This window comes from Oryzias latipes, chromosome 10 (assembly GCF_002234675.1).
Source record: "Oryzias latipes chromosome 10, ASM223467v1".
Lineage (NCBI taxonomy): Eukaryota > Metazoa > Chordata > Actinopteri > Beloniformes > Adrianichthyidae > Oryzias > Oryzias latipes.
In genome coordinates this window covers 21,217,208-21,230,890 of record NC_019868.2, presented here as the reverse complement: position 1 = coordinate 21,230,890, position 13,683 = coordinate 21,217,208, and the positions used below count along the sequence as shown (strand labels likewise).

General features: G+C 40.8%; 2 protein-coding genes across 2 annotated transcripts; one reads left to right on the top strand and one right to left on the bottom strand.

Annotated features, from left to right (window-relative positions):
• The first annotated feature begins 1,580 nt into the window (after window positions 1–1,580).
• LOC101172253 (insulin-like) lies at window positions 1,581–3,999 on the top strand. The gene is made up of 3 exons (XM_011480393.3): window positions 1,581–1,744; window positions 2,703–2,902; window positions 3,721–3,999. Exons 1-3 carry the CDS (start codon window positions 1,653–1,655, stop codon window positions 3,864–3,866), a joined length of 438 nt encoding a protein of 145 aa, XP_011478695.2. The 5' UTR covers window positions 1,581–1,652; the 3' UTR covers window positions 3,867–3,999.
• A 182-nt stretch (window positions 4,000–4,181) lies between these two features.
• hmmr (hyaluronan mediated motility receptor) lies at window positions 4,182–13,180 on the bottom strand. Its single transcript, XM_011480391.3, has 20 exons — window positions 13,005–13,180; window positions 12,701–12,799; window positions 12,529–12,617; window positions 12,351–12,428; window positions 12,040–12,228; window positions 11,868–11,954; window positions 11,661–11,772; window positions 11,508–11,573; window positions 11,320–11,393; window positions 11,171–11,241; window positions 10,737–11,083; window positions 10,508–10,656; window positions 10,175–10,410; window positions 8,610–8,726; window positions 8,319–8,519; window positions 7,511–8,233; window positions 7,365–7,437; window positions 5,967–6,143; window positions 5,696–5,849; window positions 4,182–4,551 (listed from the first exon to the last, which is right to left on the bottom strand). Exons 1-20 carry the CDS (start codon window positions 13,048–13,050, stop codon window positions 4,535–4,537), a joined length of 3,105 nt encoding a protein of 1,034 aa, XP_011478693.1. The 5' UTR covers window positions 13,051–13,180; the 3' UTR covers window positions 4,182–4,534.
• Window positions 13,181–13,683: the final 503 nt, after the last annotated feature.

Sequence of the window (13,683 nt, the reverse complement as noted above, 5' to 3'; positions counted from 1 at the left end):
TCGTTTCTGTAATTAGTTTGATAAATCTGAGTGAATTCTTTATTGTTTTGACTACAATGATTGAAATGAATCAGTTAGTCATATTAGCATCAATTTTGGATCTTTTTATAAACTAGGCTACAGCATACTAAAAGAAAAAACTTCATTGACAAATTACTGAACAACAACCTATATCTTGTTGTAATATATTACTTTTTTTTTAAACTGGGAAAAATGTTATTTTACAGAATATAAAAGCCTTTAGCTTATAACTATTTAAAAGTAGAATCAACCATACAAAATTGAAAGAATTTGTTGATGAACCTTTGAAAATTCACCCTTAAAAAGGCCTGTGTAGATTCTTTAGTAAATAATTCAGATTCAAAAGTATAGTTAGTGGTTGGGAGTGAGGCTTGATTATTTTCTTTCTTTTATTTGTCAGACATTTTACATAAAACATTGTTTAGGGACTCCAACACTTTTAAAAGGTTTCTCATTCTTTGAAAACTTGCATTTTTACAGGGGCTTTTGATTTGACGAGGCATTCAAGGACAGCTTTTTTGCCACTCAGAATGTTTGCGCAGACTGCATTTGCCAGCAGACAATGCAAGTATTAAAATTTGAGAACAGACCACATAGACAGGAAGTAAAACTTCAGCTTAAAAGTCACTTCTTTTTAATTAAAATTGCCATGTTGGCAACTCTGATGCCCCAGAATATAATTATTTAAGTTTTTAACCCTAGTGGTTTCTTACATAAGTATTTCTATTCAAACAAAGTACTTGTATTTCTTACACTTATTTAGCTTTACCTACAGCTATAATTTAGCATGCAAAACATAAAATAAAAAATACTGTGTGTTTAGACTGTCTCCGTAGAGGCACCATACCAGATCCATGCCTGCTTTCATCTTATTTTGAAGGACCCCCAGAGATGCTCCTAATTTATCTGGACCAGCTGCCACATGATAGAGACAAATAAAGAAAAATGTTCTCAAGATTCATGTGTTGTAAACCTCATTTACAGGTAAAAATACATAGAAAATAAGAGTGTTTCTTTACAATGACCTAAAGACATTATCACCTATAGCTGGCACAGGCTCCAGAAGGCCCAGGAACAATAGCTAGAAGCACCTGATGCATCCCCCAAGGCGGCCTACCAGCACAGGAATCAGTTTCTGCCCGTTATGCTGAAATACCCCACAAGCGGCCAGTGATAAGCTTGAAAGTTGTCTAATCTACAGTGTGATCAGGCTGTGACATATGGTGTTTGTAAGCTTGTGAACGGTGCCAGTCAGGCCATTACACAGCAGGGGTTTATGTGGGTATCACTGTGCATGGCTGCATTCGCACCGTTATCCCTGCGCTGTTGGTCCACAGTCCGTTAAGTGACGTAGTGACACTGAGCAGCAGGTCAAGCATGATTAGAGGTCAGAGTGTTAATGACAACACCTCAGAGCTTTCTGGTGACATGGATGAGAGCCAGCTGGATGTGGAGAGTTAAAAAGGGGAAAGGTGGCCAAGTAGAGATGTTCTCTGCACCTTGCTGGACCCTTTCATCTGCAACCACCAGCTGCTCCAGAACCTCGAAGACAGGTGAGCAAACTTCTCTGTGTTCCCCACGGGATTTTAACCTTTAAAAGTGCATGTATATGGTAGCCATGCAGGATAAAAATGAAGTGTAGGGTTGGCAGGGTCTATTATTCAACCAATCTACTGTGCCAAGGAGCCTGGCATACAGCCCAGAGGGATAGAGTGGCAGACCGGTGAGTTGGTAAAGAAACTGTTACATTGAATCATTTGCCATGTAATAATTTATGCTTAAAAAAAGTCTTTATGGCATTGGAGCTGCTGCTAAATACATATCTTCATTTCGAAATTGAAACTTTATACTGGCTGGTGATTCCTTGCGAGTGAAGCTTAACTGATAAGCTGCAATACAGAACGGAGTCTTTTGTAACTTTTCAAATCAAGCTTTAGAACTTTCACTGCTTATTAATGCAAAGTGATTTTTACAAAGTAAGAAGATATTTCAAGCTTAAAAGCAAAAATAATCAGCATGAAGGATCCTGGAACGCCCATTCTAGCAAAAGTTCAACAAAAAGTTTTGTTGGTGGAGGTCTAAAAATGCCATTTTTGGACTGTTACTATTAGTTATAACTTAATGCAGAAAAGATGGATGCTTTTAATTATTCTTTTCAAAAAAAGAAATTGCTCTTCGGGGTCATGTAGATGTCATGTGTCTGAATTTCATTCGGTCCCCTTTGAGCGGCATTTATTTGAAAAGCTTAGCGACGAAAGTCAAACCCCGACTCTTTTGTAGACGTTGTTTTACCATCCCTTTTTTATCGCAGACTTTGATTTCCAATGAAGGAATGAATTATTCAGTTTACTGCTCACTTCAAAGCCCATATTTTGAGTTAGGGTATTGCTGTGTCTCTCCTATATTGAGGGAGCTATTATTCCCTGCCTAGAGCTATCTGGTAAGAATTCAGACCTTGGCAAAAATATCTAGAACTACAGTTATTAAATAAAGTGGTCTTGTAAGTCTTAGGTGTCATGGAGAGAGTTTCAATTAACTTTCAGCATGACTTTATGCCCCACCAACTTTCGTTTGTCTGGCCTGAGGTATCAAGTATTGATAGATGTGTTGTCGTTTAAAATCTAACATGAATTTTTTTTTTTATCAGGAGTGTTTACATTTTCTCTTTTGCTGTGTCCAAGCGTTCTCCCTCTTATGGCCAGGGCATCATGGGTGCTGTTAACTGTGATCCTGCTGATCTACTCGCCAGGGGCAACCTCGGCGCCCCTCCAGCACCTGTGTGGGTCCCACCTGGTGGACGCCCTCTTCTTTGTTTGTGGAGACCGGGGATTTTTCTACAACCCACACCGAGCCCACAAGCGGGACCTGGGAAATCAGCTTGGTAAGACAATTTCCATCATATTCATTTTGGTTAAACTTCTAGTTCAAATCAATTTATTTGATTTAAATTGAACCAAATTAGAATCTTTCAGTATTAAAATAATAAATTCCTGAAATTGCAGAAGGAACAGAAAAGTCGTTTTTCCCTGAAATGATACAAGAATTTTTCATTTGAAAGCTCTACACAGACTCCTCTAAGTAAAGATCAAATTAATTTGGATTAATAGAATGTTAAGCCCCGCCCTTTGACACAGAGTATCTCACAATCTGTCTCATCTACAACAGTCTGGTGTGATCTAATTTAGATCTACATCCTCAGATATCCCAATTTCCCCCTTAAATGCACACTATTTGGGATTTAAATGTAGTTGGGTGAGAGGATCACATCTACAAACTGAAATGTGGTTAAAAAAAAAAGTTGAAGGCTTCTCCAGCCTGGGTATTACATCTTTAATGCATTCCTTCATTGTTGCTTTAAACATCTATGATGTGGCAAATCCATTCATTTGGATCCCGTGAAGTTTTCACACCTCTCATGAAGTTCCCCCCCCCCAAAATGCATTATTTAGATCCTCATCCACAAACACTCTACTGCTGTTTTGAAGTTATCAGGCTGTAAGCTATGCTTCTTTGGAGCTCTTTCATATCATTGCTCTCAAAGCAGCAACCAATAAGATTAAATGGATTGCTGCGATTAGGTTAACTAGATATAAAGTCCTTATGAAAGCCTGAACAGTCGGTGGTATTTTTATTTTAAGGGGATTTGCATAGAAGCAGCATGACTTAACACGGCTGTGGAAAACTCTTTCCGCTTCAAAGGTTTCCTGTCTAAAATGGCCAGACAGCAGGAGCGGCAGTGGAGGGATCAGTCTGGCCGTGATGAACCTAAGGTGAAAAGAGGGATTGTGGAGCAGTGCTGCCATAAGCCTTGCAGCATTCACCACCTGGAGGGCTACTGCGACTGACTCTTCCCCACTCAGCATCTAGGACCATTCATAGCCGGTAAAAGTAGAGGTCCCAAAGTCAACTTCTGGCTCAAATGTCGCTGGCTATGTCTTATAAACTGAATGAAATAAAGTTTATTAACCTGTAACCCAATGCTCTTCTCAGCAAAGATGTTAAGTTTTGTTCTTTGTAGTTATTAGAAAATATCACTGAAATAAAAGGTTGCAGCGGCTGCTGCTGGGCTGTAGCTGCAGTGCAAGGGTGCCCTCCAGTGGCTGAGGAGAGAAACAACTTTTTTTTCTTGAATTAATTGTCAGTAAAGCTTTCATTCCAAGTCTGGTATTTAAAATTAGTCTTTATTTACAGAAGAACAATTTCCAAAGTTATATTTTCTAAAATAATAACCAGTTCTGTCATTTAAAAAATTTACTCATAAGCTCATGGATTAAGTTTTTGAAACAACCCCTTTTTACTCTGACCATTAGAATGAATCCCTCCACCCATGTGCACAACATATCAGTTCTCTCCACACAAACTAGAAACCTTCAGGTTAGTAAACAAACAAAATGATGTAATGCACCAGTAATGTGAGATTATACAAAGTAAAGTTTATGAGAAACATAAGTTGGTCAGAAATGGTCACCAAGAAAAAAAAAGGTGTCAGTTCCTCTTGTTTAGAAGGTCTCCGCTACTCATTATGGTTTCCTATCAAAACACAAATAATCATAGTTAGATACAGGACACGTTTAAATTATATACTTTAAAAAACTTTAAAAACTGTTATAAAAACTTTAACTGAAGCTGATCGTATGTTTAAAAGGTAAAAGGCTGTAACCCTTGTGCTATCCTAGGCACTTTAACATTGGGAGTTGGGTCATCTAAACCCACTAGACAGTGCTCTGAACCATTTTTCTTCAATGATTTGTGAACCTCACTGGTGTCCATGGATTACATGAAATCTTTCCACCTTCATCATGGTAGGGAGAACACGTCAATGTAAGGGTGGGGTCATCTAAGATAGCGCAAGGGTTAATGAAACCCCTTAACGTTTTGTCCATCGATTTTAAACTACAAAATGTCAGGTTTGAATGAGAAAAACATTAAAGCTATGGTTACGAAACCTGATTATTATATCTAGGTCTTTAAGCCACAGCTGAGGCGGTTTGGACATCTGGCAAGAAGGCCACCTAGACGCCTTTCTTAGTGAGGCGTTACGGGCACGTCCAACCGGGAGGAGGCCGGCGGCAGACCCAGGACGCGCTGGAGAAATCCTGTCTCCCGGCTGGCCTGGGAACGCCTCGCCATCCTCCCGGAGGAACTGAAACAGGTGGCAGGAGCGACTGCTGCCCTCATAATCCGGAAAAGCAGAAGATAATGGAATGAATCCAGTCCCTGAATCCCTTTCTAATCAAAACCGAAGCTTGAGTATTCATTTTTGTTTTCATTTGAGCTCCTTTTTTTTTTTTTTTATTTAACATTACAGACATTTGCCTAATCACAAACTCTAGATGTTCGGCTGCTGCATCTGAGCTCTTTAGGGGTCAGCCGGGTTCCCAGGCGGGCAGGAACAACTCCTTTCTCCGAACTTTGTCCTCATCAAGCATCCATAACAAGACATTTCACTGTTACCGCCATCTCACACATGAATGAGTACACCGCAGTTTTGCTTTACGAGGTAGTGGAGGAATATGGAAAATAATAAATCAAACAGTATCTTTTGTAGTAGCACAGCTTTTATGAAATCATAAAACGTACTTTTACACTTTCCAAGAGATGGTTGGAGTTGTCAGCCTTGAGCCCTGCTTTATAAAAAGGCGTTTTTTAAGTCGGCATTAAATGTAATGCTCACCTTTTTTTAGAGCTTCGGTGTGCCTGTTCTCCTTGTCATGCTGGAAAGCTTTGCTGGGATCAAACCGGCGGCGAGAAGCACCGGGGAGCTTTGACTTCAACTGCTCCAAATCAGTCTTCTGCCGACTCACCAGGGTACGAAGCTTTGACACCTCCTACACGCACATATGTGAGAAAAGAGGAGGAGGGAGAGGGAAGAGAGGGTGTTACAGCACGACTGTCAGACTAAATATGTGCTTTGCAAAGCAGATGGTGCTGCTCCGAGATTCCACCTGTTTTAGAGAGATGTTCTCATCTTTGAGCTTCACCACATGTTTGATCTTCTGCTTCTGGTTCTGGTGCCCCAGGAGACGGGCATAAGCATCCGCCAATTTGTTTAGTTCCTCTTGGTTTGCTCCGTTTTCGTTAAGCAGCGCATCTCGCTCTGCTGCAAACGCATTCAGCTGTTCCTGTGGGTGTAATGGAAAAAAATATATATATATATCATTCAGTTTAAATAAAATCAGCGTCTAAGTTCTGGGATGTAAATTGGGTCATTTGTTTGAATATTGTGCTGCTTTATGGGTCCTAAAGTGGAGAAGCTGACTGTGCCCATTCGCATGCAGAGTCAGAGACGCAGTGACAGAAACGAATCTCTGGCATCTGCTTGGGCAGAAAGACAAAAATAAAATCAGATTGGCTAGAAGTTTCTAAACTCCATGAAAGCTCTGAAGGCCTGGGCACATTTCATGCTCATCGTTAGACCCCACTAGCCCACAAACTCAATCACAGACAATAGAAATAGGCAGTTGTTGATTTATGCATGCAAATTTCCAGCCATGTGGGTTTTTAGTGCAAACGCCAAAGAAAATTGGGTTTCCAACATGTTCTTGTAGCATTTTTTTCATGATTAGGGACATGCAAACAGAAAATTTAACTTAAAATTGCATCTGAGTATTCAGTTATTCAAATTGTTGTAAATCAGAAGCAGAAAAGAAAATGCAGTTGGAAAAAGCTTGTAGTTTTCCTCGCCTGAGCTGGCATCTGGCTCAAAACTGTGTGGCTGGATAACCCAAAAATTGCTCACCATTTTGGTTGGAGTTGTGAGGGGCTGTAAGCTAGTGGGAGAGAGTGTAAACGGGTGGATGATGAGAAATGACTTGTGCCAATGGTCCCACCTGCTCTCAACTTTTGATCTACTTTAAAAGTGTTCCCATTGGTTTTTTAATTATGATTGTGCCGTGTTTAGCCAAAATCAAAAATCCTGTGCTGTTTTCTATGGCGTAGTCTTTGAGGAACGACAGTTGTGGGCGGGACTGTTGGTGCACAGCAACCCCTCCCTGTTGCTGAGAGTTCAGAGAAGGGATCTAGTGGCCCACCAGGCATATTTCCTACCTCACAAACTCATGATTTGATGCTTAAATTTCTTTCTATATGTCCTCCATCATAAGGAAAAAGCCACAAGAACATGTTAAAAACACCAAAAACCCAACTTTCATCGGAATGGCTCTTTACATAAAGAGCTGCAAAGGTCAGAAATAGTTAAAAAATAAAATGTTAAAGAGCTATAAGGCTCAGAGTTACCATACATGTTTCTATAGGAAGACATGTTTGAGTATTTTATTCTTTGCCAATTAAACCTTTCGATCATTCGAGCCTAATTAGATTTGGCATTGAGCTTACTTACTGACCTGGAAGGGTCTGACTTTAGCAAAAAGATCTTCATACTGCTTTTTCCAATGCGTGATCTCAGAGCACTGGGAGCTGAAAGGACAAAGAAAAATGAGATGAGGAACAAGAAAATCCAGCATTATGCAGAAAACTGAGCACCGCTCACCTCTCTTGTGCTTTAGTTAACTGTCTTTGGTGTTCCTGTCTCTGCTCCTCTAGCTCCCACTGCAGAGTAACTTTTTCCTGAGACAGAAGTAGCACTTGTTCCCTCAGGGCGAGCCCACCCTGCTTGTGGGCTTCCAGTTCCTGCTCCAAACCCCGTTTCTTCTCCTCCATTAGGTCTAATTGGGTCTTGAACCTAACAAGTTCTTCTTCAACATCGCCCAAGCGAGACATAAGCCGATCCTTGTCTTGCTCAAAAGTGCCTAGCTGGGTTTCGAGCCGGTGCCTGAGCTGCTCTTTGTGTTCTACTTCAGCCAGCAGACTTCTTCTGCCCTCCTCCACCATCTCCAGCTCACGCCGTAATGCCAGAACTTCTGATCTGACCTGCTCACAGTTCTTCCTCTCAGCCATCAAAGCCTCTTTTTCTTCCTCTAGGATCCTTTGAAATGCAACTTTTTCTGCTCTTTCTTCTTGAAGCTGCTTTATTAGTTCCATCTTTTCTTGGCCGATCTCCTCCAGCAGTTTTTGGTCCTTTTCTCTCTCGTGCTGGAACCGAGTTAAACTCTGATTTCTCTGTTCCTCCAGCTGCCTCAGTGCTTCCTCTTTGCCATTTGTCTGCAGCAGTAGCTCCTGCTGTAGCTGACTGATTAGAGCTGCGTGGCGCTCTTCTGTGGCCTTCATCTCTTCATCTTTTTGTGCGAGGCAAGCCTGCACCTCCAGCAATATTCTGCAAGGTCAGAGAGAAAGAAAATGATGAAAAAGTGTAAATGACAAATATTTCAACAAAGAGCGAAAGCATACTTCAAACGCACTTTGCATTTTCCTCTCTGGCTCTTTCTTCGGCCAGCAGGGTCTCTTGGCGCTCGTCTGACAACTCCCTCAACTGGTTGATTTCTTCCTCTGTACGCTCCACCACTTTGTCCATCACCTCCTTCAGTTGTTGGGTCACCCTCCTCACCTCTGCCTCCAGCTCTTTCTCCCTTTTCTTTGCATCCTCCAGAGCCGCTGTGGTGCTGAAAAGCAAGGCACGCTTTCTGTGAAGTTTGGGCGCCGACGGAATCCTGATTAAAAACATCAAAGAGCACAGCTGCTCGAATGCTCACCTTTCCAGCTCAGAGACAATATTGCTCATCCTCTGCTGAGAGATTGCGCTTGCCTCTCCAAGTTCTTTCATGGCAGTTAAATGCACCTGTTTCAAACTTTCCACATCGTTGGTTTTACTGAAAATGAACGGGGGAAAAAAGTTTTGTTGAGGAGCTGGAATCAATTCATCATCTTAAAATGTCATTACTTTGATGAAATGTTGTTCAACTCAATGGTAAAATATCCAGAGGCTTAATTCTGGCTCATTTTTAAAGCACGGCCATTTCTCTCAACCTTAAAAAAAAAAAAAAAACATAATTGCTGGCAAAATTAGTACGGAGTAATGAATAGAGAAAAATGTAAACTCATAAGTTCATAAAAGTCATTTAACACGATACTAAAATAAGCTCAAGAACAGTTAAAGTAAATTATAGCAATCAGGGAAAGCCTTCCTTTAGCTCTTCAAACTTGTGAAAGTGCCTTCAGCTCAAGCACAATGCAGAAGTGCACAACTACTGCCCCCACCTGGATGTATGAGGCAGCGCTGTTAGCTTGGGTTTTGGCAACAAAAAAAGCAGCATTACCCCTCAAGAGAATATACGGAGAGCCAAGAAATAACTGGGATGACTCAATTGTGCTTCCAGCTCACTTGGTTCTCTCTTTTCACCTTTTGTGTACATGTTTAGAGTCGTGGCACATCTTAAAAACTTCCTCAATGTCCTGAGATATTTGTGTGTGTGTATACTAGTATAAGGACCAAATTATTGGAAGACGTCAGTTTTTACACACAAAACAATCTCAAAGCAAGAAATGCTTAAAGATCTTGATAAGGACGCCCTAAGTCAACAGCACAAATACATGCAGAAATCAGTAGAAGACACTGAAGATAAAATGCTGCAACTTTTCACACAATTGACTTGTGTTCCATTTTCTGTCTTCAAAGACCCATTTTGGTGAAAATCATGTCGGTGTTTTTAAAATGTCCCTGTGGCATTATTTTTTATAATTGAGAACATATACAAAGACAATAAAGCATTTGATAATACAATAATCTGACCACTGTTTCATGGCCCGAAAAAAAAAAATGTTTGCATTCTTTTTCTGTAGAAAAGGGGAATAAAGGTTGCATCAAAATATACACCTATACTTTAAAATACAGTTGTGAAGTGAACCAACAAAGATTGACATTTTTTGAAAATATAGAAAAAACACTTCACCTTTCGGAAAGGTGCACCTTGTGCCAATGGCACAACTAAGTGTCCAAAGGACCTTTTTCCTATGAGATGTGGAGCCCAGCAGGGAGCTTGTTGCATGCTGATTGTAGTTTGTGTACAGACTTTGTCAAACAGCATATTTCATATGCTCCTGATTCCCCATGATTTGAATAAAGACATTAGAGAAAAATGCTACAAGAACATGTTAAAAACTCGATTTTCATCAGAATGCGTCCTTAGTTTCTACATAAATTGCTTGCTTTTTTGCACTGAGGGGACAGTTCCATCTTCAGTGTTACTGTACGCTACTATTTAAGAGCAACAGAGAGGGTAAAAACAAACAAAAAAAGTTCTGTCATTTGGTCTCTTACTTCATCAAAAGTTCTTTTGTAGCATTCAGCTCCTGCACCAGCCTGTCTTTTTCCTCCTGTAGAGTATTCACAGCCTCCTGGCTCTTCTTTATCACCTCCTGTCTCTTCTGCTCCTGGTCCTCCATTGCAGCAAGCTCTCCCAGAACCTCCTCCATCTCCTCCTTTAGCTGTCTCAAATGCTCCTCAGACTCGCTCCGTTCTTGCCCCACCAGCACAGTCAGGGAGTCTACAAGTGCCTAAAACACATCATGAAAATCAGCAAAAGCATCTTAAATTTACGCCGTGAGAAATTGACAGTTTATCTTTAGAGATGCATAATAATCCACATGAAACCTTTTCCTTGGTCAGCTCCTCAGAAAGGGTAGCCAGTTCTTGCTCAAGTTGAATCTTTCTCTTTCTCTCATCTCTTTTAGTTTGCTGCACTGAGCTCAGCTCCATCTTCAGCTCTTCTATTTTCCTCAGCTCCTCTTCCTTAGCTTTGTCTGACATGGCAAAAGATGCACGACTACTTCAGTACAAACTTCGCCGGCTTGCAGTGAAATGCATGTGTGAAGGTTCATACTTCTCTCCTCCTCAGAAAACAGACACTTTTGTTCAAGATGTGCCACCCTCTCGTCCAGCTCCCGCTCTGTTCTCCTGAGCACCTCTCTCAGCCTGACGAGCTCCGCCTCCTGCTGGCGAACTTCCTGGTTGGCCGACTTGATTTGTTTTTCAGAGTCACTCACGGCTTTTTGAGCAGCCTTAAGCTCCAGTTCCTGGTACTCCAGCCTTTTCTCCACCTCCCATAATGCATCCTTTGATGCCTGGAGTTCTTGCTGGAACTTTTGAGCCTCCTCCTCTTTTGCTCTCAGGGTGTTTTGAGTGCTTTCTAGCTCTGCGGTACAGTTTCCCAGTTCCATTTCTAGTTGCCTACAGAAAAAAAAAGCATAAATGGAGAAAGCACTACAAAAGATGCATATCCTAATTTAAAATAACGGAAGTTTCTGATTTATTTACTTAAGTTTCTCCTCTTGAAAACTAGCTGCATTGCTCTCCTGTGATTTTTCTTGAAGCTTCAAGCGGAGATCCTAAAAGCAAGCAAAGGTTTTAAGGAATTTACACACGAAAAGCAATACTAGATGTAATCTTTATGGAATTGTTCATACTTGGATCTGATCGTTTGCTGCATCCAGGTACCCCTGCAGTACTCTGACCTCCTCCCTAAGCTCCTGTATTACAGCTGTAAAAAAAAAAAAAAAAAAAAATTTTTGTTATTAGTAATTATTTTTATCAGCTATGGATCATTTTGTCTAACTCAGACCTAAATTAACAGCAAATTATAAAGAAACTTCACCTTGTAAGCTAGCATTTTCATTTTCAAGCTCATCATTCTGGGTTTTCATCACTTGATGGAGATCCTCTTTAGTGGGGGGAAAAAAGCAAACATGAAAACCAAATAATGCACCAAATCAAACTTGTTTTTCGAATGCATTGTCCAGACTCTTACCCAAGTCGCTATTCCTTTCTTGGAGGGCGGAAACGGTAACTTTGGAAGCTTGAAGATCAGTTTCCAGCATGCTCATTTGTCCTTGTGTGTTAATCTGCAGGACATGCAATTCCTGGAGACAAGCACACGAACAGAAATGTCTCAGAAATGTGAAAAGGTGTTCATAGATTCAGAGTGTTTTCACATTGAAAGCCCTCACACACACACCTGGTTTTTCACATCTAAATTGTTCCTCGCGTCCATCAGCTCCATTGTGAGAGAATTAATTCTCTTTTTTATAGTGTCAGCAGAAACCTAAGCAAAAGGAAAATTGAGACTTAAAAAAAAAAATAGGCATCAACATTTATAGGAAATTTAATAAAAAAAGACTGTCTCAAACCTTGTTTTTGAGAAACTCGTTGACTTTCTTGAGCTCTGCCCTTTGCCTCTCAAGTGTGGTAACATTGGCTGCGAGGCCTGTCCTCTCCCTGACTGCAGCCAGCAGCCTGGCCTCCACCTTCTTCAATTCTTCCTCCAAGACCTGCAGGCGACGATCCTGCTCCCCTCGCTGCTGCACCAGGCACCGGATCTACAAAGCACACAGAAAAACCTTGGATGTGCCGCCAGAAATAACATAATAACAAACCAGGAAAATGAAAAAGGAACACTGCACATCTGCTCCTGAAATTGAACTGCTTCATTGAAAGATACCTCTCTTTCCAAGAGTCTCTGCTTCTTCCTCTCCAAGGTCATGCAGGTTCTCTCCTTCCTTGCACTCAATCCTTCCGCCTGCGTTTCAGTGAAATATAAAGAGCCGCACTCAAGAAACGTGAATGTTTTCTGACGTATTCCAAATAAAGACTGAAACTGGGGGCAACTGCAGACTTACCAGACCGTCCACGGACAGAGTCCTGCGCACAGGAGACACAAAGACACTTCTGGAGGGTGATGCTGGGGGTGGAAGTGCTGCCCCTGTGGCTACAGATCAGCAAGCATGGGGTTAAATAAAAGGAAGTTGCGCAATACATGTTCCTGACTGACAATATATGGTATGAACTTACCCGTCTTAACCAATTTAAACCGGTCAGACTTGTCAAAAGACGCGGCGCCCTTTAAATCACACGTTTTGATATCATACGACCCCGGTGGAGGAGCACAACCTTTAGTAAACGACACAAAATTAATAGCTTCCATAATCCATTTGGTTTAATTAATATCATTCTACGCCCAAAACAAAAGCTAGAAAAATATTTTTTTTGTATTCGCCATTGTTGGCTAGTTGTTTTAGCTAGGCTTCTCTTTGCTCAGCATAAGTGGCACATTCGAAAACTAGCTTCTAACTTCAATTGTTTTAAGGTTACTTACCTATTTGCTCATTAAAGCGTTTCAACGGAGCTCTGGAAAACGACATAATGAATCCAAATTGTTCCTTAAAAATATAAAGAAATGAAAATAACTTCGCTAAATCTGCAGCAGTGCAGCTTCAGGTAGCTTGACATAACACAGGCGCTAACGACTAATCCGCCACTGAAATTTGAAAATACCGTCACACGTTGGTTTGTCTGTGCGTGTCCAATAGGAAGTCAGCATTGCGTGACGTAAAACACCAACGTCCAATCACATCTCTCTTTCACAAACAACATGTTCTCAGAGCTGACTGTTCCGTCTTTGTTTTGAGTTCATTGGAGTAAGTACACACTACAAAATATTTCTAAAAATATTTGAGCCATTAGCCTTTGTGCTATCCTAGGCACTTTGACATTGGGAGTGAGGTCATCTAGACCCCACAAGACAGTGCGCTGAACTTTTTTCTTCAATGATTTTTGATCTTCATTGGTTTCCATGGATGACACAAAATCCTCTTCACCTTTTCCACCTTTGTTGACCCCGTAGGATAGCACAAGGGTTAGGGTTTAGTGTCACTTTTTATGTTTACACATAACTGCCACAGATAATTGGACTCCATTACCATAAAAACCAAAAAAAAAAGGTAATTTTGATTAGTTTAACTTTTGGAAAAAAGTTAATTTGTATTTAGTAATGT